At 36.0% G+C, this 27,957-nt stretch overlaps 1 protein-coding gene across 2 annotated transcripts in view; it reads right to left on the bottom strand.

Annotated features, from left to right (window-relative positions):
- The window catches only part of GTPBP1 (GTP-binding protein 1), a 39,078-nt gene that overhangs the window by 10,564 nt on the left and 557 nt on the right, over positions 1–27,957 (bottom strand). For both annotated transcript variants that reach the window (XM_087347394.1, XM_087347395.1), the window contains exons 2-11: positions 27,217–27,311; positions 24,323–24,665; positions 21,566–21,677; positions 21,311–21,491; positions 20,694–20,872; positions 20,446–20,609; positions 10,443–10,681; positions 7,758–7,902; positions 6,964–7,146; positions 1,648–1,783 (exon numbers count right to left, since the gene is read on the bottom strand). In XM_087347394.1, coding sequence (XP_087203520.1) covers positions 1,648–1,783; positions 6,964–7,146; positions 7,758–7,902; positions 10,443–10,681; positions 20,446–20,609; positions 20,694–20,872; positions 21,311–21,491; positions 21,566–21,677; positions 24,323–24,439 — 1,456 coding nt within the window. In that variant the 5' untranslated portion in view covers positions 24,440–24,665; positions 27,217–27,311. The remainder of the gene's footprint in view (positions 1–1,647; positions 1,784–6,963; positions 7,147–7,757; positions 7,903–10,442; positions 10,682–20,445; positions 20,610–20,693; positions 20,873–21,310; positions 21,492–21,565; positions 21,678–24,322; positions 24,666–27,216; positions 27,312–27,957) is intronic.

Raw genomic sequence — 27,957 nt, 5'->3', positions numbered from 1 at the left:
ATTAAAATGTTCTGCAGCTGCTGGTATTTAAATTCTGGGCAGCTGCATAGTATAACCAATTAAATACCTAGGTACTTTAAGGGTTAATGTCAATGACACTTTCTAGATCCTCACTTCCAATTGAATAGCATCTTGCTCTGACAGATGCCATATTCCATTTGCTTTGTACTGCCTGCCCTACATAAGAGTTCCAAAAATGCCCAACCAACACATATTCACACTGAAGATTGCAACTGCAATGTATGACAACATTCAACATAACTCATCCACAAAAGCCAAAGTTTTACACTGAGAATGAGCCGTGAAAACCAAAGGTCAAGAACTGCAAATGTGTATTTTGTAATAATGCTAGTCTCCTACCCTAGTAACTTGCCTATGAAAAATATTATGAAAAATATTATGAAAAATAATATATGTCCAAGTGGAGTATAGTGTTCATATTCATTTTGCTGTTGGACCTAGTACCATGTCTTAGAAATATTATTAACATTAATTCATGTTTTCTTCAAAATAGGCAAACATATTGGTGTTCTTACTTTATAAATGTGTGGCATAAATAACTATTTCATGGAATATATGAACAGATACTTGTTGTTTATTTATGACTGGAATTATGACACTAGCTGCTGTATGATTACATCGCTTCCAGTTTCTGACTTAGAACATTTTAAGCACTTGAATTTTGTTGCATAGCAAGTACAACCTTAAAATATACGAGATTTGAAGTTCTCATGGTGGTAAAAATATTCATGTTGGTCTTCTGGGTCATGATACCTACAAGTCCACAGTCCACAAAGCATTACAGCCCTGAAGACCAACACACAAGTTTAAACATATAGCTTGCCAGGTAAAAGTGATTCAGGGTACTGCTAATAGATTTTATAAACTCATTTCAAAGATTTCTTTTTTCTGATAAAATTTTGAACAAAAAAAACACTAATTTTTCAGTACTGTGTCCCACAATGGCTATACAGAATCATGAAAAAGGCTTAGACATAACTGGTTATTAGAACAAACACAATAAATGACAAAAGAATCACACTCATCTTCTCATAGTGGCAATCTTTTCTTATGTCAACATTGCATACTGTCTACCAGCCAAGCAACTGCACCATAACTGTTGACTGAACCTTCCTGTACATGTATTTTGTCAGAGAACACCCTTCCACTCTCTTTACTAAAAATATGATGATTCCATGTGCAATTGATATTAACACAATTTTTTCAGGATATGAAAATAGTAATTAAAATGATAATAAGCAATATGAATTTCATGTACAGCTTTGAAACTAAGGTCCCAGTAGCCCAAACTACCCTCAGCATTAATTAATTCCTGAAAAATCCCATTATTCAATTTAATTCTTTGTTATTAGTGTGCTACATCAACAGGCAAAAGGCCAATTACAGATACAGCACAAGAACACAATAATAAATACAGAAAGGTAACAAGAAGGAGATTATCAAAAAATTACATGAGTGTAGAGGACATTTATACATAAAGGCAACTTGCTACTGAATACATCAACAGATTTGTAATAATAGTTAAAATAAATTAAGTAAATTAGATTAAAATGAGAAAATATATAGAACAAACACAGTACTACATCTTAGAATAATGAATTATTATTTAGAAACAATTAAACTTACCCATGGCTTGGTACCGAGAACTAATTGTTGTTGGATGATGGAGAACCAGGATCTCGCCTTCAAATTCCCAACAAGCACTAGGATTTACTGCTGGTGATACCATCACCATTCCCTTTCTAATTTGTGACCTCTTGATCTGAAAGAAGAAATGAAAAATAATATACAAATACATTAATATTCACACAAACAATACATCACAGCACCAGTTAAAATGAAAGGAAAACTGAAAACATTAGTATAGGAATCATATAAATATTGTTTGAGAGAAATTTTTTCATTATTCTACAATAGGAGTAACTTACAACTCAGAAAAAAATTATTCTGATGGAAAAGCAAGTCAACTAATGCACCTGGAGATAATAATGCTGTTGCTATTCCAGAACAATGTATAAACATTGCCTCATTAATCAGGGAAGAGTCTCAGCACAGCCTGTCATTGGTTCTACATATGACATTAATAAAGAATATTATGCCCAAAAAGTGATGATGTCCATCATATCACTGAAGACGTTCTGAACAGTCTTGATGGACATTTCAAAACTTATCTAAATGTACATTCTATAGACTGAAAAGATGAAGGAAGTTATTTCCCAGTGCAGCCCAGTCCAATTCACAAATAAATAAAGACAAGGTGAGTAAGGACAAGACAAGCCACGATCAATTGTACAGAGTAGGTTAAAATTTGTTTCACATTTTTAAGGGCTTGCAAAAGCTTACCATTATTACCACTGTATTTTTTTTGGGAGGGGGGGGATTAATTTATATTTGGGCAGTCTTTTTATTTTTGTATGACAAAGAACAAAGTAACACTGTAAGATAGGTAAAAACTTTAAGTTTAGTGGATACAGTCTGACCACATCATATAAATATGGCTACCACCGGTGATACAGCATTTATCCCAGCAATAATCTATCTCTTCCCATGCTATCTGCAACATGTCTGATATAATTATTGCAACCGCTATAGTAATCCTGTCCTTTAATTCTTAAAGATGAGTTGGTAATGGTGGGTGGCATACATGATCCTTGATAAACCCCCATAGGTCAAAGTCCACTGAAGTGATGTCTCATAAGCAATGAGGCCATGAAACTAGAACAGGTCATCCCATCCATTGACCTGGGAATGGGAGATCCAAAAAATCTTGCACATTTGCATGGAAGTGATTTGGTGCACTATCTTGTTGGAAGACTACATTTATGTGAGGATCATTCTTGGTAATTTGGGGGAGTTAACTGGCATGTCGAGGTACACAGTACCAATGATGTTTTTTATATGAGAAAGGATGGATCATAAACTTTCATTCAACTTACAGCACGAAACACACTGACTTTGGGGCTGTCCTTTACATGTTTCAGAATCAGAATCATATGGGGTGGGCTGCTCGCATCTCCATGAGAAGGCTCCCTACCAAACCAGGATTGACAGAAATAGCAGAACTGGGCACGAACAAGAAATGTGAGGGAAACTTGAGGTTGAAATCTACGTATATTCCCCAGGCAATTTACTATGTTTAACATAGGTTCATGATTCCATAAGTTTGATGCTGCTTTTGGCTTACACTGTATTATTTAATTGCTGAACATATCTTAAATTAGAAGGAGACATATACTAATAGACACAGAATATGGTCATAGACACAGTGCACCATTTAAAATGCATACCAACAACAATGACATACTATTGAACAAAAGTGCAACAGACTATTCCAACCTCTTTCATGACAATCAAGTCAAGGATACTGTGTGCTAGGCTGCTGATGCCAGTCGTGAGAAAGCTATACAGGTGTGAACATGGTGTATTCACAAGCAGAAATGGTTTTTATCCTCAAACATTACTTCACATTAGAACCATCTGCTGGTGTTTGGGAAGCATTTAGCAATGTGTATCCTGACAAGGAAGAACCAAATACAACAATAATACACTAACTGGAAACTAAATTTCAGGACACATGAAGTGTTTATCTGTCATACATGCTTATCGAGCCACAAAATGGCTAAAATTATGGCTGTACTGATTTCAAGCAGTTCTTACGCTGAAACAATCGGATACAGCTGCAAGAATTCAATAGTGCCATTGCTTTTGCTGTCTTGTCTATGAAGGGGTTCATGTATGTGTCACATAAAACATTCTGTATATCAAGGGACCTTCCTGTAACGTGAACTCAAGCAGTTTAGGCCCATATACTGTCACTATACTATGTGTATATCAAGGGTTCATTTGGGATAATCCTGTTGGTTTCATGTTTCATTGCGCTTGGATAGCTTCCAGACATTTAACAAATTCAAATTTGATTATAAATGCTAACTTCACGCATTTACATGCAAACATGATCCATATTCACGGAATGGAACAATACAATGAAACAAAAGACTGTTTACTCATGCAAGACCTACTAATATGCTTCAATACAATGTGACAAACAGATTACATCTTAACATTCAATAATGGTAACCCAAAAATAATGTAAATTTGCAGCTTTCGAAGTTTGACATACAAAAAGTCTGCTTTTCCTGACATCAGAGTGAAGTTAGCTATCAACTATGCGGTCACTGTAAGTGCTTCTGTTTGCTCAAAGTTTCAATAAATGTGCAACATTCTACAGTATACCTTTTGATGGCTCCTTATAGCATAATATAATCAGTATATGTATTCTGGCTTCCCAGACGTGTTCATATTAACAGGACAAGAAGTTTGCAAAGGAACTTATGATGATGATTACTCTCCTTCACAAGCTTCCATCTATATAGTTCAGTTAGCAAGAAGTATGAATTAACGATCATTCATTTTATCAAATGATTTCTGTACATAAATTTCACAAATGCAGATTCTGTGTTAAACTGTAAGCTTTAGTCTCCATGCTTCATACTAACACCATGTTTGTAATTGTTAACACATAACAATGTTTCCCTAGAAGGTTTAGATATGCTTATAATCTAGTGCTGTGTCATAAGTTATCACCATCTGAGCTGAAAGATAAATCTAGATTTTGCGTGGCCACTAATTGATTTACTTTCGAGGCTGAACTCATACAAACAGAAGGCAATATACTACATTCAGAGATAAACAAATTTATTACTTCCATTTAGAGTAAGGAAGAACCTCCACATCAGTATAAATAACATATTACTGTTTCTATTCGTAAGAAGGCTGATAAAACTAAATGTATTAATTATTGGGGAATATCACTGTTATCAAATACTTGTATGTAAAAAGTGTTACTCATAATTTTTCGGTTAAGGTTAATTCCATACAAAGACAAAATTATTGGGGATCATCATTGCAGATTTCAAAGTAATCAACCGAATAATAATAATATTTTCTGAAATTGTCACGTACTGGAGAAAAAAGGGAGTACAATGATTCAGTACAATATGTTCAATGAAAATCAGCACTTGAAATTGACGAAGTCAGAAACCTAAAGTGATGTATGCACACATCTGGTATCATAATTCCAGTTATTCATGTCCTTGCATTTGTCCATTTGCGGCTTTTCACTAAATCCAATCAATTACATCTATTTATGCCAGGTGTCTATTGAGCAGAGCAACAATATGTCTGCCTAATTTGAAGAATGTGAATTGTTGTTAACCTTTAATGAAAAGCATTTAAATTCCCTATTTACTCAGATGGCCAAAATATTTCAGCATTTAAATGGAAGAAAATTATTAAATACATTGTAGTCTATTCACTGCAGTTTTTAATCTACAATTTTCGATTAAAATGTAGGCTATTAGGAATGAATCAACTGTAGTTAAACTGGGTTTAAAAATAAAAAGCCTCAGAGCACAGTTTGCATACATTTTTATTTCATCCCATATTTCTTTCTCCAGGCTATAAGCATTGTGTCACTGCCTGAAGAGAGACCCAAGTGTCATGAAATAGTTACAATCACTATACAAGTAGCAATTTTCAACTGAAATGCAGATCAATGATGTTCTTTCTCAGTGCAAGATGGCTTTGAAGAGAAAACTTCAAGATGAGGACAAAGACAGCACAGGAACTGATTTCAGACTATGACTCTGATGCCCACATTTAAGGAGAAATGGCATTTCTCCTTAAAGTGATACTGAAGATAACAAAAGGAAAGAAAAAGGCTGTGAAGACTGGACTGACACCATACAATACTGACTTTCTGCACCTCTGACACACAAGTTTATGGGGGGGGGGGGGGGGGGCATTGAGTTGAGACAATATGAGGCATCCCACACAAGCAAAGACACATCGCCACTGAGAGTTTTCATGTTGTTGTTCTTCAAAATTATGGAACTGTAGGTGGATGAGACAAACAAATATTACCATCAGTACTTAGGCACACTTGATGAAGGACAGTGCCCACTGCCTGATGTGACGATATAGTAAATGTACTTTTTCTTACGTATTATTCTTCAAATGGGTAATGACAAGACACAGACTGAAGGACTATTGGTCCACACTAAAAGTTATTTATGGCCTTTTATGGAAACACAATGAAATGAGACAGATTCTTTCATATACTGAGATTTCTGCATTTTAGTGACAACAGAAACAAATCTGATATAACAGATGAAAGTTGTGATAGGTTGTGCAAAAAAATAAATATTTTTGATAAACTCTGTGAGGCATGTAGCACAATGGGGCACAAGGGAAATGCATACATAATTTTGCTCAGAGAAGCCTGAAGGGAAGAGACCACTTGGAAAACCTTGGTGTGGACAGGAGGATAATATTAAAATTGATACATAAAGTTGGAAGTGTAAACTAAATTGACGTGGTTTAGGATAGGTAGAAGTAGAGGACTCTTGCAAACACAATAACAATATTAAAGATTCCATAAACGGCAGGGGGTGTGTTGACTATCCAAGGGTACAATTATCTTCTCAAGGAGGACTCTGCTCCACCAGGTTAGTTAATTAGTATGTTTTTCACATTCTACAAAAATACCACCCCAACATTATTACTGCAGCATCCAATTATATTCAAATGTCCATTAATTACTGTATACTGTGAAATTCAAATTTAGACCACATCAAAGAACATTCTTCTCCATTTTCTGTAACTCTATTGCCTGATGTAAAGAAAGACAGTCTTGTTGGTATGCATAGTGCCACCTATATTGATGTCTGTAAAATTTCAGCAATTATAAGATTGTAAGAAAGAGTTCTATATATAAAATACTGAGTATTTGATTTGTGTGTTTGAATTTTACTGATTTTTTTATTCATTACATACATAACAGCCTAATGCTCACAATGATATATTTCTAACTCAAAATATATTCTTTCAGGACAGATAATGGTACAGCTAAAGGACCATGCAGTTAGAATACACCACACTGACCTTCTTCAGAGCAAATGAGGCAGTCTGGCCTCCTCGAACTTCTCGAACAACCATGCGTTTCCTATGGATGCTCTTCACTGCAATTGGTATGAAGTGTCCTAGTGCATCAGGTCCAAGAAGGAGGGTGTCATTCAAACGAATCACACCCTTCAGGGTTGTTCCTGACACTACCGTTCCTACACCCTGTGTAAAACAAGAAATTGCAGACTTCATTTAGATGACAGAATCTTCAGTAAATGCTGAGCTGAGTAAGTCAGGTAGCAAGCAGTGAATCAATGGCGGGAATCCTAAATGTGGGCAGCACGTTCAGTTTATACTTACATATTTTCTGTATTTTGAGCCATAACAATTCTCAATTCATAATTTAAAAGCACCCCACTGCCATACACATTCACTATCTCTCTTCTTCTTCTTCTTCAGCCTTCCACAGATCAGGTTGCAAACAGTTCAGACTTCTCAGCTCCATTCTGATTCCTCTGTATCCATTCGATTTGAAATAAAGTGAAACTTCTTAGAATCTGGTTAAGTAGGTAAACACTTCCTATCAGTAATAATGTATTCTTCTGTAAACTGAATAAATATTTATCTCCTTAATACTTCATATATGTAGAATCTAAAGCCATATCTGTACCCTGGAATCATGCTTCTGTTTCTGTGCACTGGGCTTGGGACTATACTAAGCAACCCACCCTTCCTTTCTGTCAAGTGCAGCAGAATACAGTTTCCATAGAAACTTTAATGTATTTGTGAAATGTCAATAGATTCACCCTAATACAGGGCATGGATTCACTCACAGGTACTGAGTAGGTGTCATCTATTTGGAACTCAGCTGGCTCATCATCTCGGCTCACCATTCTTGCGGTCAGAAGGTTGAGAAATATTTTCAGAAGGTTCAGATTCTCTCCAGTCACATTGGAAACTTGAAATATTGGACAGAGCCTGCATAACATACAGACATGTGCTGTCAGCACACAATGAAATGTATCTGGACATTGAGACAAGAACAAAGCTCAAACAGAATAAAATTAACATGCAGACCTACTCGAGACAGGCCACACCATGGTTACTGGCACATACTGTCTATTTAATGACATAATTTTTTATTCATTGTGAGTTTCAGAATAAACAACCATAGGGTGGCCAAGGATTAGGCAGGCAGAGAAAGTAAGAGGTACAAAAACATGAGAATGGTCAGACAGCACAGGATAGTTTCCAGTTAATAGTACTACATTCTGAAAGTACTAGAAATATGAACTATTCAAATTTTAAAAGTACAGCTGTTGTTCCTCTGAACACCTTGTAAATGCTACAATGTTTAAAAATCAACAGAAATGACCAATATTGAGTAAACTGACTTACAAAGGATTAAGAAGTGAGCAACAACTGTGAAATACATGGGAGGATCTTAGTAAAAAGTAAGTCTTTCATACACTTTCCTCACAAGTTTTCACAGAAGAAATACCAGATACTAACAATATAAGTTGTTCACATTTTCCAAAAAAACTTTCTTATACTCATAGACACTTACTTCACAAACAGTAGTGCCACATACTGGAATTAGTTCCATAGATTCTTTTGTAAGAACTAAATTTGACTTAGAACCAGAAAGAAACACTGCAAATTGAGCAGTAACTATGACATCTGTGCTATCAACAACTGCTATTGAGTAAGGTTGAAATTTTCTACTAAGTATATATAATTGACGTATCAAGTCACTCACACGGCCACTTATGCATTCAACCACTGCATTCCTTGTCACACTGACAGTGTAGCAGGGATCAGAATTGCCACAGTTTCAATAAAGTGTTTTTGAATAAATGTCTTCTGTGAAAGGTATGGAGATGTTGCAATGAAATGAGACAATATGTTACTTGTTTTCACAGCTAATCTGCTTGCTTTATTATCTGCACGAAAAGCATTCTGCCACTGCTTAATGTAAATTCTAACTTTCAAATTACAAGTTTGTCACAATGCCATCCTGTGTTTCACTTCTTACAAATGCTGTTTATTAGCTGATCAGATGAGACATGTGATACTGCATGTCCCACTTGCCCTAAAACACTTGTCCCTGTTCTCATATTTTGTGCCTTCTACTTTAGTACAACTGTGTTAAAAACATTATTTGGGGCACAAAACACATCACAAGCCACCAAAAAATGACTACAGTCTGACTAGCACTGAAATAAATGGCTCAACAACGGAAGCATTGGCTTCAGCAGAACAATGTTTTTTAAGTTTAAAATTATGAAGAGTTGAGGACAGCCACAGCTAAAGAGAGGCTAGTGAACTGATCTCTCTCCATCAAGTAGTAGCATCTAGCATTGACTACAGTGATCTCATGGCACAGTTTGTAGCCAAGAAACTGAGAAAGGTGGATTTTGTAGAAGCAGCAGAATCATGTTGAGTGAGATACATTTTAAAGAATATTAAAGTATATACTATTTAAGAAGTTTATAGCTTGGCATCGTTAATATTAAAGATACGTTCCTTCTACAAATCTTTAGGACGACTCCAAACAGACTCCTTTGCCTGGGCCTCACAACCCTCTAGGAACAACGCTGAACATGGAAATGCATGTTCCATGTGCAAAAAATGCAGGTGAAGAAACAAGAGCAGGCTGGCTGGACAAAGTCAAAACTTTGCCAGACCAATAGATGACAGGGTGAGGATAGAGGTGAGAACAGACTGAGTAACACAGCCAATGGCAGAGTTTGGGTATAATACCTTAACTGTGGAGGGGGGAAGGAGTAAGAGACAGAACAATGGAAGTAGACAGGAAAATATATAGTGTGGAATGAGGATGGAAAGGAAAGGAATGGAGGGAAGAAAAATAAAACAAATAAGAATAAAATTAAAATAATACCAGACACAATAGAAATACAAATATACGTAAGGCACGCAAGGGAAGGGAAGACGCAGTTATTATTAGCACCCAAAAATGGAAGCAAAGGAAGTACAAGGCAAATGATATATACCTAAATGGATACTGGAGATGCAGATAACAGCCAAACATGCAAGGAAGGAAAGAAACAGCCCTTATCAGGGCTGCCAGGGTCCAACATATAGGACCACAGTAGACAAATAAGATGAAGAACAAAGTGAACAGTTAAAATAAAGGGTGCAATAGAAATTGAAAGGGAGAGCAGGAGAAATGGAATTGACAGCAGAACAGGATAAGACATCCAATAAAATAAATGGATAATGGGGGATGCACAGATAATGCCTTACATGCAAGGAAAGGCAGAAAACTGCCCTTGTCAGGACTCGCAGGAGACCCACAGGAAGACCACAGAACAGCAGGAAATGTCTGTAAATCTGTACGAGACTATATGGCGCAACATCCAAGATAATCATATTCATTGCTGTAAAAACCTGAAATCTCATGTGACTAGAACTAAATCCTTCAGATTTTACAATGATGTACAGTGGTAAACATTCACAACTGATATATTTTGTAATGAATATCAATTAAACCTCACCTTTCAGATACAAAATTAGTAGCACTGATGACCACATCATCACTGGATTTAACCATAACAGGTACCTTCCTACAGCCAGGGGATTTCAGTATTCGCATCAGAAGTCTCAGTGTGTCCTGCAGTACATTTGGTGGGCACATGTCAATTTTTGTTACCACCACAAACACAGGCACACTCAGCGCAAGAGCAAGTCCCAGGTGTTCCTTTGTCATGCCCACTATACCTGCATTTGCACCCACCTGTAACATTACAACTATATTACTAAAATTGTCCTGAAAATAACAGCCTAGGACTTCAGGATCTCTTTCTTCACTAAAATGAAATGAATTATGAAATGCATGCATAATATACCACAGTAGCTCAGTCAGAACAGTGACAATGGATTGGATGCCCGGGTTTCGATTCCAGACAGCAATCACAGGCAGCGCCTCCAGAGAAAAATTTGTTTAAAATTAATGACAAGATTGCAATATTTTGGTAATTTTTTCTATCTGATTGATGTCAGTAAGAAATAATTAGTTAAGAGCTGGGGAAGCTCAGTCAGTATAGTGATTGACTATAGACTGTACGACTGGGGTTCAATCGATGACAGGGGCCAAGAATTTTTCCTCTAGCCTCTGTATCCAGACCAGCTCTGAGGTCCACCCAGCCTCCTGTCCAATGGGTAATGGGGTCCTTTCCTGGGGTTAAAACACATGATGTTGATCACACCCCGGCTCTCCCACCAAGTGCCTATATACCATGTAGTGGTATTTTATTATTTATTCAGTGTTCTGTCTGATGACAGGTCCATATGAACAGGACCCTTCCATCCTTCTCTCGGACTGGGACCTGTTCATATACGTTCTTGGCAGATGATCCAGAAGTGGTTTGCCATTGCCTTCTTCTGTGTGTGAATTGAGTAATTGTTGGGATGCCACGGAGAAACCGGGGAAGCCCCCGGAGGAAAACTCCGTGTTGCCTAGACCACGGCCTTGCCCGACACAAGTTATAAATTCGGGCACCGCCGGGAATCGAACCCGAGACTTATGAATCACATACATTCCATATAATTCTAATAAATAAATCTGTATATCTAACTTGTCAACCACTATACTGTGAGCAAATTACACATAAAACAAACGAAAATGCGTAACTGGTAATAGTTTCTTAAGTGTTTAGTGGTGAAAAAAAAAGTCATAACACACAAAATCAAACTCAGGAACCCAGAAGTGGGGGTTTTCAAGAACACATCAAACCTGAATTATTTAAATGTGGTTGTATCATGTGATTTCTTAGTTCATTTTCTATAAATTTAAGTTCTGACAAGTGTTTGCCACTTGCATCTTGCATTTGTAACCATTATGGAAAGAAAAATTTGCATGAAATTTCAAAATTTGTAAAAACTGAAAAAAAGTTTTCATTGTACATATATGTATATATTTTTTAAACGTTGATGCTTTCTTCTTCTTTCACTGCATCTTCAACACTTTTTAATTCCATCATAAATTTCATACTCAACTTAATATATGAATTTAAATGAAGGTGCTTGAAAGTTCCTCACTGTTGAGATCTTTGTTGTAGAAATCAGAATTTCACACTGATCCATAACAAGAAAGCTTTACAAAAAGCTGAATTTTTCAAATATCTCTTCATATTCCATACTGTTTCTCAAAGTCACTTACAAGACAGGTATATAGATTTCTACTTTAAATTCCCTGCTGCCTTGAAGTATGTCATTTGTATTTCTACCACAAACTGAAAAAACTATAGTGCTGCTGCACTGTCTTATGTTTATTGGCATCTTGGTAGTTATCAATACGACATTTTCCCTTTGCTTGGAATTCATACTCTTCAAAATAACCTGTTTTCTCGATTATATACACCATTAATGACTTTATTAATTTAACAGTGACCAACAAGTTCATATTCTACTTCCGCTGAACTTGCAGTTAATACGGATCAATATGTCACTCCAAAAAACAGTTAAGGAAGTTGTTTCCAATTCATCCATTTTCTGTCTTGACCTCTGTGCAATGAGGCATGTTTCTGAAGAATAGTTTTGTATCATTTAGTAAGGCATCCAAACTCTTAATCTCTATATACCCACCATTTAAGGCAGTTACTGAATCTGCATGTGCAGAAAAATTAGTTTTTGATAAATATTTTACTACTTTAAGGTGGGGACTTACATGTGAAACCATACTTCCCAATGATGTGTTGATAAAGAAAAGAACTTGTAGAGATTTTGGACAAAATTAACATAAATTGTAACAGTTAAGTTACAATCTACTGCCTGAACACCATCTAAGTTTATAAAATGTTCATTAATGAGATGTTACTACCTATGAAAAATGAGGTAACACCCGCAACTTTGTCAAAAAACTGCAAAAATTTCTCTTTTGAACAGCATTCTTTACACATCATAAGATAAATCCTAACTAATCAACATGTGTTACATCTGATGTAGAAATCACAGAAACAAAAAAATTTACTTTCTGTATTAAAGTGACAACAGATGCCAACACTTTTTATCCCACAAGATCTATAAAATCTGCACAAATCATGACAATGTATGATGGGATTCCCTTTCCAGCATTACCATACTTTTTTATGTGTTTGCACACACAGTTCCATAATGACCAAATAACTTATTTCTTACTGTGTAAAAATGTCTTGGTTGTCCCCTCTTGACACTAAAAATTCAATGACCACCATGATTCGTTTTAGCACTTCCTTATATTAGTGATAATCATTGTTAAATTGAATTGCCAATTGTGTATCTGCATGTCCAGATACCTTCAGGTGGCTGTAGTAAGTCATCATGCATTTCCTATGCTCCTGTCCATTTTCATTATGCAAAGTGGCCTTAAACATGTGCTTTCAGTCATTAAATCTGTTTGTGTTAAATGCAAAATCAGTATGTAAAAATAATTTGCACATAAAACAGTACACTCTTCCCTGGGATGGGAAATAAATAAGCCTTCCACTACCTGCAACCTCTGCACTGGATGTTGCTTCTTTATTTGTATCAAAGGACATGCTGTTTCCCTCATTCACAATACAAAGGAAACTATAAAGGAAAATGTGCATTGCACTTCAGTGACACAATGGGAGAGGCGGAGTGAAAACAACAGAAGAACGTTCTGAACAGAGCCACACAAAACCTTCAAGTGACAAGGAAACACAGCTGCAGATATTACATTCAACAATAAAAGAACAAAATTTCTAAAATTAGTTTATGAATGTTCAAATTTGGAAAAAGGAATTGAAAAACTCTTTAATAACACAGGGGAAACCTTAAAACAAACAGCTGCTAATTTTCAATGGCTCTTGATAGCAATTTTATGAAAGCAGTGATGTGAGCAACACTGCACAACTTGCTGTTCTGAAAACAAGATAGTAACTAAATGCATTAATGCCAATGAAACAAGCAGCTAGAAGTGCACATTTCAATAAAGAAATCAACAGAATGTTACAAGAGCTGAATATTTCATTTCAAAAAACTAGTTGAAGTAGTGATGAATGGGACAGTCTATATGTACTACCAAAGAAAAAAAACACTGTGGGATGCAATTTAATTACATGCCATAATTGAGACACATCAGGAAGATCCACCAATATGACCAATATTGGCAGTCACTGCAGAACTACTTATGCCTATAGGAATGAATAATTGTCAAGATTTTTGAATGACATGTGATCTAATATGGAGATGTTCTCTACTATAAAGAAATTTGTTGGTTGAGTGAAGAAAGTATATGACTAATTGAATTCAGGACACTCATGTTTCACTTCTTCAAGACACCAAACACTACACATAAAATCATATTTCTGTTTTTGTTTTGTCCCCCACAAGAATCACACAATGACCAACATTAGGTGGAATAAGAAGAATCAGTCACGGTAGAATTTCTGCAACGCAGAATTTCAGAACCTCATTCACAAACGTGTTCTAGCCAAATTATCATGTATACATCCACCAGAACCACAGCTGTCAGCAATGAAATGCAAAATCTTGTGTTCATGTAAGATGCAGAGTCAAAGGACATGTTGTGCAGATTCCCCACATTCTTAGCATTGTAAAAAAATTAATGCACAGTACAAGCCAATTCTGCTTTGTCAAGATGTTTTTGTGCAGTCACTTGTTTCAGTGTTATCTGTCTCTTCAAATTCGATCACAACTTTTCTGATTTTTCTGACATGTATCCAGTTTAGGGTGATTAAAATGAATTATATTCATTTGTGAAAATAAAACAGAAACAATGAAATAATACAGACTCTTACAAGGCTGTCTTCTGGGCTGTAGTCTTGTAGAAATTTACCAGGTCCTTGCTACCTCTATCATCATGGCAATCAGTAAGCCTTGTGGCTACATGGCGCTACAGCTCAGAAGACAGCCATCTTTGTACTCACAGCCGTCAGAAACTCAAATCCTACTTAACACAGGCTCTTGCATTCTGTACCAATGCATCCAGATATAACACACAAAATGTTCTTTCTGTAAAGACAGGAAACATACGCTTGGGTTCAGCTACAGTTATATGCACACTGATACTTGTATGAACACAGTTATTCAACAAAATAGCATACTAATATTTTCTTCCACCTTCTTTGGTGTGCTGTGCTTATTTTCCCCTACCATGTAATTGTGGTAAGCCATGCTGCTCAATTTACTAACAATTGTATCGCAGCCTTCCAATGGTTATACTAAAAACAACTAAAGCCTGTTTACAAGTACTAATTTCACCATCTCTTGTGATCATTCTACAGAATGCTTTTCCTCTTTATTTTATTGATTTGTGTTTGTACAATGTATCTTAGGTTTACTGACACTGATACAAGTGGAACTGCAGAGCCATTGTGATGTGAAATCACATAATGAGTAAAATGCATCTCTGATTTCCTTTACTTCTTCCTATTTTACATTATTCACAGGTTATGTCCGGTGCCGGGCTTTGGTGTTGGACTTGGGAGTTCTGCTATGAGGGAGTTGGTAATTTTACATTATTCAAGCATTTTCCAGCATAACTATATGCAGGTCCTTTACTACCTTATCAGAAGCAGTTTATACACCTTCAGATAATTTCAGAAATTTAAGGAAAGCACACTTAAAACATTTAATGTTATTTCAATGAACATTACCAGAACTGACATCAAATTTGAAACGTATATTCCTTTCCATTCTGACAGTCATCTTTCTGATGTGAAAACTTTCATCCAATATATCCATGTTAGTCCTGTGTGGGATATAAAGTTCTTGCACATAAATATTGTTTGTAACCAACAATATATCCTTCTCACAGCACCTATGCACAGACTCTGGTATCTCCTTCTCAAATCAAGATTTGCTATAAGACAGATATGCAGCTGTACGATTCACAGAAAGAGGATGAATATACTTGTATCAAGTGCCATGGGACAGGTACTTTACCAACAGTGTGCAAGTAATTATTTGTAGTTTCATATTTGGAAAAGTTTTTAAAAAATTTCATCACACTTCTTATGGTCTGAAAGGAGAATAAATTATCTTTCTTTTAACAAAAAAATTATGCTCAAGTTTTGTACGAGTATTCTTTGACTGCTTTTTTTTCTTCTTTGCATTCTGAGGATCACTGTATGGCAGCACTCAGAGTAAATGAATACAATGCTTCCATCTGTCAAAATAATTTAAAAACTGTAAAATCTCAATATAATGAAATTTTGTGGCCTGACAAAATTTATATTTGTAATAATAAAATTTCCTCAGAATGAAAGACAACAAAATGAAATTAATTATGTATGATAGTTTGTTTTATTTTTACAAAGAGCAATGCATTTTTGTAGAATAAGTGGCAAATGATGTGTTTATAATAATATTCACAGTATAAAAACAATTGTTCATTCTACTATTATAACATTAACTAGAACGATTCACTCAACAAAAATCTCGGGTGATCACCCCCCGAGAAGATTTTATTGAGTTATGTCGCAGCGCAAGCTTCATATCAGAAAGAATGATTCATATAATATTTATGTAAATTATAATTTACTGGCTGTGTCAAAGGTTATGTGTTGTCCAGCTGGTGGTTGTTTAGCAATAGCATACTGATAAACCGTTGAAAGCCAAAATACAGGGGTTTGAATCCCTTACTTCCAAGCAGCAAAGGCATTCTTTCCACAAATGCACATACTCAGATATTTTCATGAAATTTCATGTGGACATGATGCCATTGACGGATGCCACATTTTAATTTATCATTTTATATCACAACCACTAACAATTGGAGCTGCTTGCCCATCAATTTGTTCATTGTCTTACATGACACTTTTGTGATCAGAACCTTGACTATCACCAATTTCATTATCAGTCACATGATTCCACTTCTGAAAAATTTTCATCTACACAATCATAAACTGACACAATACAGTCATTACTCATCACTTTATTCTGCTCCATACTAGGGGAATTAAAAAAAGTTGAAACATTTCTATGATCAGCTTCGCTCCTGGCAAAGATTGTCAACAGAATATTTTCATCTTATAGTTCACTAAACTGATGCCTAAACTAAAGTATAAGTAGAGATCTGTAAGCTTGTGGCATCTACTATATGTTTAACAAACCATCTGAAAGAAACAGTGGTCACTTTGAATTCTGAAACACTGCATACATTGCAGGTATAGGGTATGCTGAAGAAATGTTAACACATTCTAAATAACACTTTAAAATTATTGTTCAAATAAGGCCAGAAATGTACTGCATTACACCAGTAGTTGTTAAATGTTTCTCCGTAAGAGTATATGGTACTTTGGTATGAGATAAACAATATTTTCATTATACTGGCGTTTGCTATACTGAGATTATTTTGTAAATGTTATGAGGTTCAGAGAAAATATCAAAAAAAAGGTGGTGTTAAATTAAGGTTGACTGACAATATTTTTTATACATTTTAAAGAAAAGATGCTAGTACAGCATAGCAATTCATACCACACACAAGCAATGGGAGAGATCATGAAGTTCGTAATGATGAAAGAATCAATTACCTTCTTGACTGACACAGTTTACAAATGCTTTGAGGGATTCATTTACACAACACCTGCACTGTGCTTCCATCTCATGTGACTTATTATTCATACTGTTTAAAAATGTGCATGCAGTTAAAAAATCAAAACATTGTTGATCATCGGGGACTGTGTTTCTGTATCCCTCCATGCATGTAGGAGAGTGGCCACACCCAACCAGTTCAAAGGTTTATATTCCGAACTGTGAGGATTTTAGAGAGACTCATCTGCAGAAATATTCAGGTGAGGAAAGTAAAGAATTTTAGATTTGGAAATTAAATGATAAAGAATAGGCTAAATTTTGAACAGTTCTGGGAACCCTTTATTCTCAGATTTGGTGCAGTTGTCTGTGAAATGTAAAAACCTAGATACTGGTTTGAATTGGTACAGAGAAATTACAGAACCAAATATGGCTATCAGTTGCATGAAAAGTATATCCTGAGGCTTTATGTTTTTAATAATGCCTATTAGACTGAACAGTATTTGAATAAAATATATTTCATCCTCCTTACAGGTTTACACTCATTCTCTTAAAAAATAAGTTTTCTTTGGAATTTTCATAATGCTGGGCAAAACGGTCTGTTTCTGTTACAATCTGTCCAACAGACTTGTTCCTTAAATAAGTTAAAGAAGTCAAATACTTTAGTCACATGCTAGGCATTATCTTGTGGTGAACATGCTTCTGAGTTTTCCCATGAACCTATATCTGTGCTAACAATTTCATCATCCTGATCAATAATAAGTACATTAACTTTCTCACTATCAGTACTTTCATCTGAATTCACCACATCATAGTCTGAATCTGTAACATCTTCGGCACCGAGTAATGCAACTGTTTCTCTGAGCTCGGGAACCTATGCCTTGGAAACGATGCTACCATCTGACAAAAAAGACACTGACAAATTGAATAAACATTAATGAAACAACTGCTGTTGGGTTGAAATTATCAAAACTGTTGCTTCATAACAGATGCACAATCAGGATGGGCAACTTTTCCAGTTCTTAAAGTTGCAGAAGACTAATTGTGCAGGTACTCTAGAAATTCAACAGCAAGAATATACCAATGCAAGAAAGGAACAGAAACTAAGGAAAGGTGAACTTATCATGTAATACAGTTAACTTGTGTCTGTCATCAACTGGAGTGATAAGAAGAATGTATCAATGATATCTACATTCCACTGCGACCCAGAAGAACATGAGCCAACATTATCAGCTATAAGAAACACAAGGGAAGCAGTGGTAACAAGGACCAGCTATTAGAAATGTAGCACAAAGAAAGAAAGAAAGAAAAAGAATAAGTTGTACGAGGTGCGATCGGAAAGTTTCAAGACTGCGCCTATAAAAACCCGTACACTTATCTCAGGTATTAAATTCATCCATCACCCTCGAAGTAGTTCCCCTGGGAGTGAACACAACGATCCCAGCGCCGCTGCCAAGCCTGGAAGCATCCCTGGAAATCTTTCTTTGTCAGCATGTCAAGCACCATCTGTGATTCTGCCTGAATCTCTTCTATCGTCTCAAATCTCCTTCCCTTTAGCTGAATTTTCATCTTTGGGAAGAGGGAGAAGTCACACGGAGCTTAGAAAGGAAGTTGGGGTCGGTTCTTGCAAGATCTTTGAGCTCCTGACAAACGAGAAGTCGATTCTGCTTCTGGTCCTCAGACAGGATGCGTCGCATGTGGAGTTCTTCCTTTAGAATCAGCTGACAGGTCCCATAGCCTATCCCAACAATGTCGCACAAGTCGTTGATGGTACGATGTCGATCTTCGTGAATGGCCTGCCGAATCTTCGTAACATTTTTGGGCGTTGTGCTCGAAGATGGTCGTCCAGAACGCTCGTCATCATCGACAGAGGTTCGGCCATTTTTAAAATGTGAATGCCACACAAAAGTTTGTGCACGACCCATTGCGGACTCCCCAAATGCTTGCTTTAGCATTTCATAGGTTTCCGTAGCCGTTTTGGCGAGTCTTTGGCAAAATTTGATGCACACGCCATTCCGAAATCGCAGGAGGGTCGGTGTAATGCACTACCAAAACGCCCGTAACTAAGAAACAAATGCTAATTCGATGATGCCGGCTGGCACACTGATTCACTATGAATGTAGGCCGCACCCCCTAGCGGCAGAAGCTCGTACTACATCCGGTTCGCCCTCTATTGACACAGTCTGGAAACTTTCCGATCGCACCTCGTATATAAGTCTTCCAGAGACCACTAAATGTAACAGTGTAGAATACAAAGAAAATATAAACAGAAAGGTGGATCATCTGATAATTAGAGTTGATTTATTGAAGGGCTCATTAATAAAGTGCTGTAATGAGCTTAAGTAACAATCTAAAATAAGCATAAGTGACAAGCCCCCATGAAAACAACAACACAGTATGGAGGCTGACACAGTGACATTTCCTCAGAATACCTCAAACAGAAAAGTCAGTACAAAAAGAGAGAGAGAGAGAGAGAAAAGGGAGGTGTTGTGAGCATCAAACACGGGGAATACAAAAAGCAGTTTACCAGTGTGCCTGTTATGAAGAGGCTGTGTGTGCAGACAAGTGTTCTAAGGTATCATAAAAATTATCTAATTGCAATTTATAATTTCTTATGCTTTTACTAACATAAATAGTAAATACACATTTTGTTCCCCTATGCAGTACAAACATTCTGCACATATTCACTGGAATACAATTAAAATTTAATTAAAATCTAATAAATGTACTGAATCTGTTGCCATTTAAAAGGCTTGTTACTAAATGCCTCCATGCTCAGGAGTTAATAAAATTACATTTTCTGATTCTGAGTTTTATAAGGTTAATTCATGGAGCTGCAGATTTTTCACTGATATCTAAAATGTTTGTATGTGTGAGATTGCTATCAATTTATTTTCAGTAACATTTAACAAACATGTTGAAACTATTCAAATTTAACCTCAAATGGAAACTAGATCTCATGCAGCACTGCTGTAAAAGGATCTATCTTAATAATTACCTTACCATAAGCATCCCAAAGTCAGGTGCATGGCCAGTCATTCCAAACACTGTGGTTTTCAGATAACGTTCATGGCCTGCAAGGTCAATAAATGTTATAACTTTGGATGATTTCTCACAGATTTTCACCCAGTCTAGGGATCCATGTTCCGGCTTGTTCACCACATTCCCTACACAAAAGTTATTGAACATCAAATATTATCTTCTCAATGAAAATTTGAATGACTATCTTACTTAATTAAAATCATACCTACCCAGACTATCAAATCCCAAAATATCATTCCCCACAGAACTAGTGCGTCCAGATTCCATTTCGTGTTTGTGGCGAAAGAGCCTTTGCCGAGCATATCCTCTTCCATTGTCTAAATCTCCATGTGTTAACACACCTAAGAGAGTAGATTTCCCAGCATCAACATTGCCCACAACAGCAACCCTAGAAAAAAAGTTACTTGAACGTTAGTTTACCATATCTGTCTACTTACAGACAATGGAGATAAAAAGATACACATACATACACACACACACACACAAACACCTATACAGCCTACACAACCAGAAACATCATAATGTGGCAGCTAGCTTAAGGCTGGTCTCCACTCTCATGGCCTTACCTTACCACAGGTTATGTGAACTACAATAAACTGCATCTAATGCAGGATTTGGTGTTTGCAAAGCTGAATATCTGGAATCAGTAAGGACTCTGTGATAACCAACACAGCACATGCATAAATATGTATACAAAGCAAGCAATTGTTTCTAGACATCACAGAAATTTATAGATAAGACATAACTTATGCACAGACTTCCTGACTACCACTTCAATCTGTTCAAAATGTCCCATTCCTTGAAAACATTACATACTTACTATTACCTGATTTCTAGAAAATCTTGCTGATCCACTCTGCGTCTCACTAAATATTGTCCTGTAACACCTTCTTCCACCTTTCTCTGCCTTAGCAACATACAGTCTGCTTCCAGGGTAGCACCCAGAGATTGCAGAGTGGCCACTGATGCATCATATTCATCTTGTTTCAAGCCACTTTCACTGCCATCTAAAAATTCACAACATAATGAAGAAATATATAAACAAAATAAAGTATTACATAAACAAAAGAAATTCATCTACCTTCACCAACACCAACATCATAGATGGTTTCTCCTCTTCCATCTTCTAGTCTCTCTTTTAATTGCCGTTGCAGAAGGTCAAACTGCTTTTCATTTGGACTTATCAGTGCAGTCTGCAAAAGAAAGTCAATACATACATCTGTAAAGACTGCTTATAACAGAATCTCAAGGAACATATATATATATATATATATGTTTCAATTTCAAACACAGGTACTTTACTTAAAAAGTATTTTAAAAAGATGCATGTATTTACAATAAAAATGCATATTTTGTGCACTACACTGCTATTTTAACTTTTGTCCTTGCTTTCCATAACCATGTTAAACAGATTTATTTATTAGGCATAATTTTACATTAATTATTACTCCATTTTCTTGAGACCAGGCAAATACTCTGATGAAACAGAATTTGAGGTGTTCTTCACGCTCTAGTATGATGAAAAACACCTTATGGTCCTGTCCATGTGGGTCTGACACATTTTTCCTAAAACCTACACAATACTCATTATACAAGGCCATTACTGGAGCACACTGTTGCACAAATGACCTAGGATCATGTTGCTGCAATACAATAGCATCAGCGCTCATAGTGTGGAGTGAAAAACACCTTTGAAATTTTGGAGTACTCGTAAGAGTACACATTTCAAATCTTGTAATTTAATACAGTTGCATTCTAGACAGCGCACTCTAAGGATTAAAACGTGTACATCTCCACATACGTCTATCATTATTAAATGAAACAAGACTATATAATGTCTGGGATTACTCTGAATAGGAGAAAACAAATGGAGAACTCTTATTTAGCATTAAGCAAATTAATGTAGCCTGTGGGTAGAGGGGAAAAAAAACTGTGTTAAACTCCATATACTTAGTCTATAGAAGTAGGTGTCACATGACAAAACTGAGGTTTATATCATATATGGAAGTCAGCAGTACAGTGTTAATAGAAGTTTAATGTAGAAAAATAGCATGAAACATGTGTAAGAATAGATACATTTAACAACATACAATTAATGTAAATAGTGTCTAGTAAAAGAAGAAAGGCCCGACGTAATTTGTCATTTGACTGACCTACCCAAACATCCTACATAATAAAATGGTTTCACAACATCCATAAATCAGTATCAGAAGCAGGGATTCTGAAATCATGTGTAGTTGGCAGCCATGCATAAATAACTGAATAAAATACAAGCACCCTCATTTGCACAACTGCATAAAGCAACCCGAGCCCATTCAAAAAATTTAAGGCCATGTAAATGTCTGCAACCTGAACTAAGCAAAAGAGTTGAATGGGTTAAGACCTAGGGACACATTCACTCTTGAACTGTGTGTGATCTATGGTTTATAGTTTGCACTGCTTCCCCTCTCCCCAAATCAGAATATAATTCATCCTCATTCATTTCTTAATCTCGTCCCCACTTCTTCAGGCCTGATTCTACCTTTCCCTGAAATCTTGTTCCCTCTGTTCATTCCCACACCACTGTGGCACACAGGGAGTGCATGACCAAATAACTTGATGGGAGTATGCACTCAAAAGAGTTTTTTGGTGCCTTTATTCCAAAATTCTCTTTTTCCTTTCAGTCAGTCAGAATGAACAGGGTTGACACTGCAACAGTTCTAAAAGTAAGGGAATCGTTTATATTTTGAAATTTCGTTTTTATGGAATTATTTAAAGATCCTAGGTCTTGAATTTTTGTTGTTGTAATTTTGTCATAGTAACATGCTTTGAACCCCAGGTCTTGTATATTTGAAAATTTGGTAAGTCATGTGCATGGCTGGTTTATTTGGGCATTTTGTTCTCTGTTATGGGGAGTGGCTAAGGCCTAAAATTGAGGTGACAGCAGCAGTAGTTGAGAGACCCCCTGATAAACTCAACTCAGGTCCTGCAGTTTGCTATGTGACAAATTACTCTATTATTTGCTAATGTTCTGTGAGTATTAATGTAAATTTTCTTGACATCTATGAACTGATACTGTATAATTTTCAAATATTAAACTTGCTTAACTGTTTGTTAAAAGTATTTGGGCATATTTATTTGCCAAATGATGGTGTTGGTTACATGTTTTGATAAGATACAAGCAGGCTCTTCTCACCAACCAAATATTGGCAAAATTAAGCCGAGTCTTATGTTTCCTATGTATCCATTATATTAGGATTATATTTAGGATCCACACCAGACAATGAACAAAGTCTCTCCTGCAGACAGGTGCACCCTCTCTTATAGACTTGCAGGATGCCAAGTTACAAATGCCAACAATTCACTGACTAGCATTGACTAGCAGAGTGACTATAAGTTTCTCATGGATTCAGCTCCATCGACTTGGTTAGTTACAGTCTGGGCTGCTGTAGAGACTTGTTCTAATCCTGTTCTTGAATCAGGAACAACATAATGTGAACAAAATAAGTACGAGGGTTACTTCAAAAGTCATGGCAACTAATTTTTGGGGGGGGAAAACACGTTATATTGAAGAAAGTTCAAAATATATATATATGAAAGGGCATGATATACTCCTCCAATTGGCATAGTCAGATCAGGTAATTGTGAATGGGTGTACATATAGTAGGCAAGAAAAAATGCACATTACGGAATGACTATCCTTTTTTATTCTTTAATCCAGAAGACAGAAATCTGCTTTTTTTTGTGATTTGGCATGGAATGACTCATGAAAGTGTAGGGCATTTGTCTATAAAACATTTACTAGGTACTTTAAAAATATGCTACTAAACATAATTTTTTTTAGAGTAATTTTCATTACCTTCATTCTTATAGAAGAGTAGTCCACTGCTGGGTATGATGACTGATCTTGTGTTACACAAAACATATTAGAAGTTGTTTCTGCTTTTGTTGGAGTCTGATCCACAACAGCTGCCATGATCCAGGTTTCTTATTATTTGAACACGAACAATATATGACCACCTAGTATTAAAATCATCAGCAGTGTATTCGATATCCCACATTAAAATCCATAATAAATTTTATTCTACATAATGTAGACATTCTTTACAAGTACAGTCTTAAGATATGGATGATGTGTCAGTACTTAACGTGATATTTAAGAATAATTCTGTGCTAAACAGCTGTAAATTTTGGCAGTGAACCTGAAAAGACAAAAAAAGAATACCAGTTAATTGTAACAGGAACCCTAAATACAGCCCATGCGAGTGATTAACTCCAGAAACTTACACACAGACTTACAGTCTTCTAAACTTTAGTCCATTCTTAAGAAATATTTCCTATTCAAATGTGTGTTAAATTATCATTCCTGCTTTCAGAAAACTTGAATTATAAGCTACAACACAACAAAATGTTACTGCATATTTCATCATACACTATATTACAAAACCAAAGAGGAAATTGCAAAACATCTATTTCAACAGCAACAATGAATCTGCTTAATCAAACTCTAAATTATAGATGCTTATATAAGTCTAAGGGGTACTGGTTGACTTTAAAGTATAAGAAAAGACCAAAATTAGAGCTACAACAGCCAATGCATTTAGAAGGTATCCATGAAGATAAAAGTACCAATCCTAGATTCATTTTCAAGGAATAAAACATTTCAGTATTTAGTATCAATAACAGGTACCTAGAGTCTGTACAACAAGCAGGCCCACAATATCCACATTTGTCTGCTTTCCTATAAAGAATTTTTAACCAAAGAGAGAATTCCCACAAAATTCAGCATGAAATTAATGCCAGTGAAAATCATCATACTACTTTCAATTAAATAAATATAACAGCAAATACCAGTGGGGACAGCCTACTGCAACCAACTGGACATAAAACATAAACATTGCTCTCATATGGTTAAACCACATCACACTGTCAATCAGTCACCCTTTGCACTGAATAATATGAATGCAACCCAAAACGGAATAATAATGCAATCCATAGGGTCCCAATGTGTGGTTCACTCATGTGTTCTGTGAGGCCTTCATATTTGTAATATTGTATCACCCAATATAAAGAAGAGACAATTATTGCCTAATATTTACACAATTTTAAGTGAATAGTTAATGAAAATGACAAATCAAGAAATTTATTAAAGAAAATAATATGGTATGTAACCTGTTTGCCAAGCATTCTTATTAAACTGCCACTGAGTTTCAATAAATTGTCCAAAGTGGCCTGAATGTGGCTAGAAGATATATTTATTTATGGATTATTTAACAATGTTGTCAGTAGCTCAGACTACATAGTATTGAGTGAATAAAATAAAACAGGAATTAGAAAGACTGGGTATGGGGGATATCTGGAAAATGGAGGAGTAAAAAAAGTAAAGTTTGTCCCACTATATGCCATGTAGGCGTTTGGGGTGAGTGGAGGTATACCTCCTCTCTTCCTTGACCTCGGCACTAGATGGGGGTGAGTGGTCAGCATCACGCCCCGGCCGTGCTTTATCCCCGGGAAAGGACCCCGGTACCCATTGTAGAGGAGGCTGGGTGGGCCCCAGAGCCGGTCTGGACGCAGAGGCTAGAGGAAAAATCCTCTGCCCCCATCGGGGATCGAACCCCGGTCGTCCAGCCCGTAGCTAGTCACTATACTGACTGAGCTATCCCGGCTCACGGAAAATGGAGGAGTGAATAATAGAAATGAATGGAATCTTGTTGATAGGAAGAAGGTTGCTCTGGAAATGAATTTGGCAATGGTTAAAGGTTATTCAGCATATTCACATGTAAACAGAAGTAAGCAAAATGTGTGTATATTGAGAGAGAGAGAGAATACAGAAGAACATATGAGAGAAAAAAGATTACTGGTATTTTACAATGAACTAAAGAGTAGTTGGGACAAATTATTATACATAGAATCACGTATTCAGGAAGGCCAGGAGAGACAGAGGATAGTGGAAAATGGGTGTCTGGAAAGTGAAGGGTGTTAGGGGAAATATGCAGTGAAGAGGAAGGATGGTGTCACATTTGGAGATGTGAGGGAAACAGAAGTTGGAAAGATGAGTTAGCAGATGAAATCCTTACAAGTACTAACCCACAAAATAGAATTAGAAAGATAGTTGCAAGGAAAAATAAATACATCTGGTAGAAAAAAAATAGATTAAATTCATGCAAATACACAAAATGGGAAATGTTAGTTAAGAAGTATGAAGATGAAACACACAAGTTAGTGTGTAGCAAGGATGGGAGATAGTTGATACAGTCTAAACAGAAACAGGGTGGGGAAGAAAATGGAGTGTAAGGTGAATGTAAATACAAGTCAGAAACCAGACAGCAAGACGAGGAAGCCATGTCCAGCTGTGCAAAATGCAAGCACAAACAGAACCAATTAATGTAAATGTCTCTGATATAGTCAATAGTGTACAGGTTTGTAATAATAAATGCTAACATACATCATGCATATCTATGCAATAACATCTTTACTACTCCAGAATAACATACATTAAACACTGTGTTCATTCTTCACATTACATTGCTAAAGCAATCCTATGCCAACGAAATAATGACGCTGACCATACTAGTAAACTTCTGAACAGTTTTGATCAAGACGTTAAAACTTACAAATTTGCATGCATTATGTTGCTAGAAACCCTTAAGAGGAGGCAGAGGGTACTCAGAGTTTATGATATCCATGGAGGTACTGTCTACGCAAGCAATCTATAGATATTAATGATAATATTACTGGAAAACATGTACATACCCAATGGTCAAAATTAATTACTTAGATTGTATAAAATCTACAACCTCTTGATCCAGCCTGCATTGATTCAACAGTTTCAGTAACAAGTAGAATGCCTAAATAACAAAGTTTCAGATTAGAGCACTTGGACACAATTTTGGTGTCAATCTATGACAAATCAACATAGCTCACAAACTGTCTTCTGGGTTGTTGTACCATGAACTGGTTGAGGTTTTTAAACAGAGGTATTTACTTCCTCCAACAGCCATGAGGATGGAGGCAGAAAGCATCTCTGAAACGTTGGTAAACTTCTACCAGACTATGTGGTGCCAACAAACCAGAAGACAGCCATCATCAGTTTCACTCCTGTTTGTAACTTTCTCAAATATTTTGGGAAACAATGTCAGTAATAAAATTGGCCAGTAGTTGGAAATGTAAGATTTTTATCTTTTTTATGCAGAGGTTTAACTTATGAACACTTAAGTCATTCAGGAGTTCCTTTGGTGACTGATTACAGAGAAAACTCAGAGAAACTTTAACATAAGCAGAGCAAGTTTTGAGTAATTTAGTTAACACCTGTTCCTTACCACAAAGGTGCTTACTATGTATGGATAAAATTATTTAGTACTCTTGCAGCTAGTATTAGAAGTTTAAGTAATGATATAAAAGTATTTAAGCCAGTACTGAAATATTGTTTTTATCTTACTCTTATTATTGTGCACTGATTTCCAATTTTCATTTCTTAAACCAGTTGTAAATTCA

Source organism: Zootermopsis nevadensis, unplaced genomic scaffold, assembly GCF_977971745.1.
Source record: "Zootermopsis nevadensis isolate Lab colony 2312 unplaced genomic scaffold, Znev_1.0 Znev_ptg000011l, whole genome shotgun sequence".
In the NCBI taxonomy this organism is placed as follows: domain Eukaryota; kingdom Metazoa; phylum Arthropoda; class Insecta; order Blattodea; family Termopsidae; genus Zootermopsis; species Zootermopsis nevadensis.
Note: the sequence above shows the minus strand (reverse complement) of the source record. Positions and strands in the feature narration are given on the sequence as shown.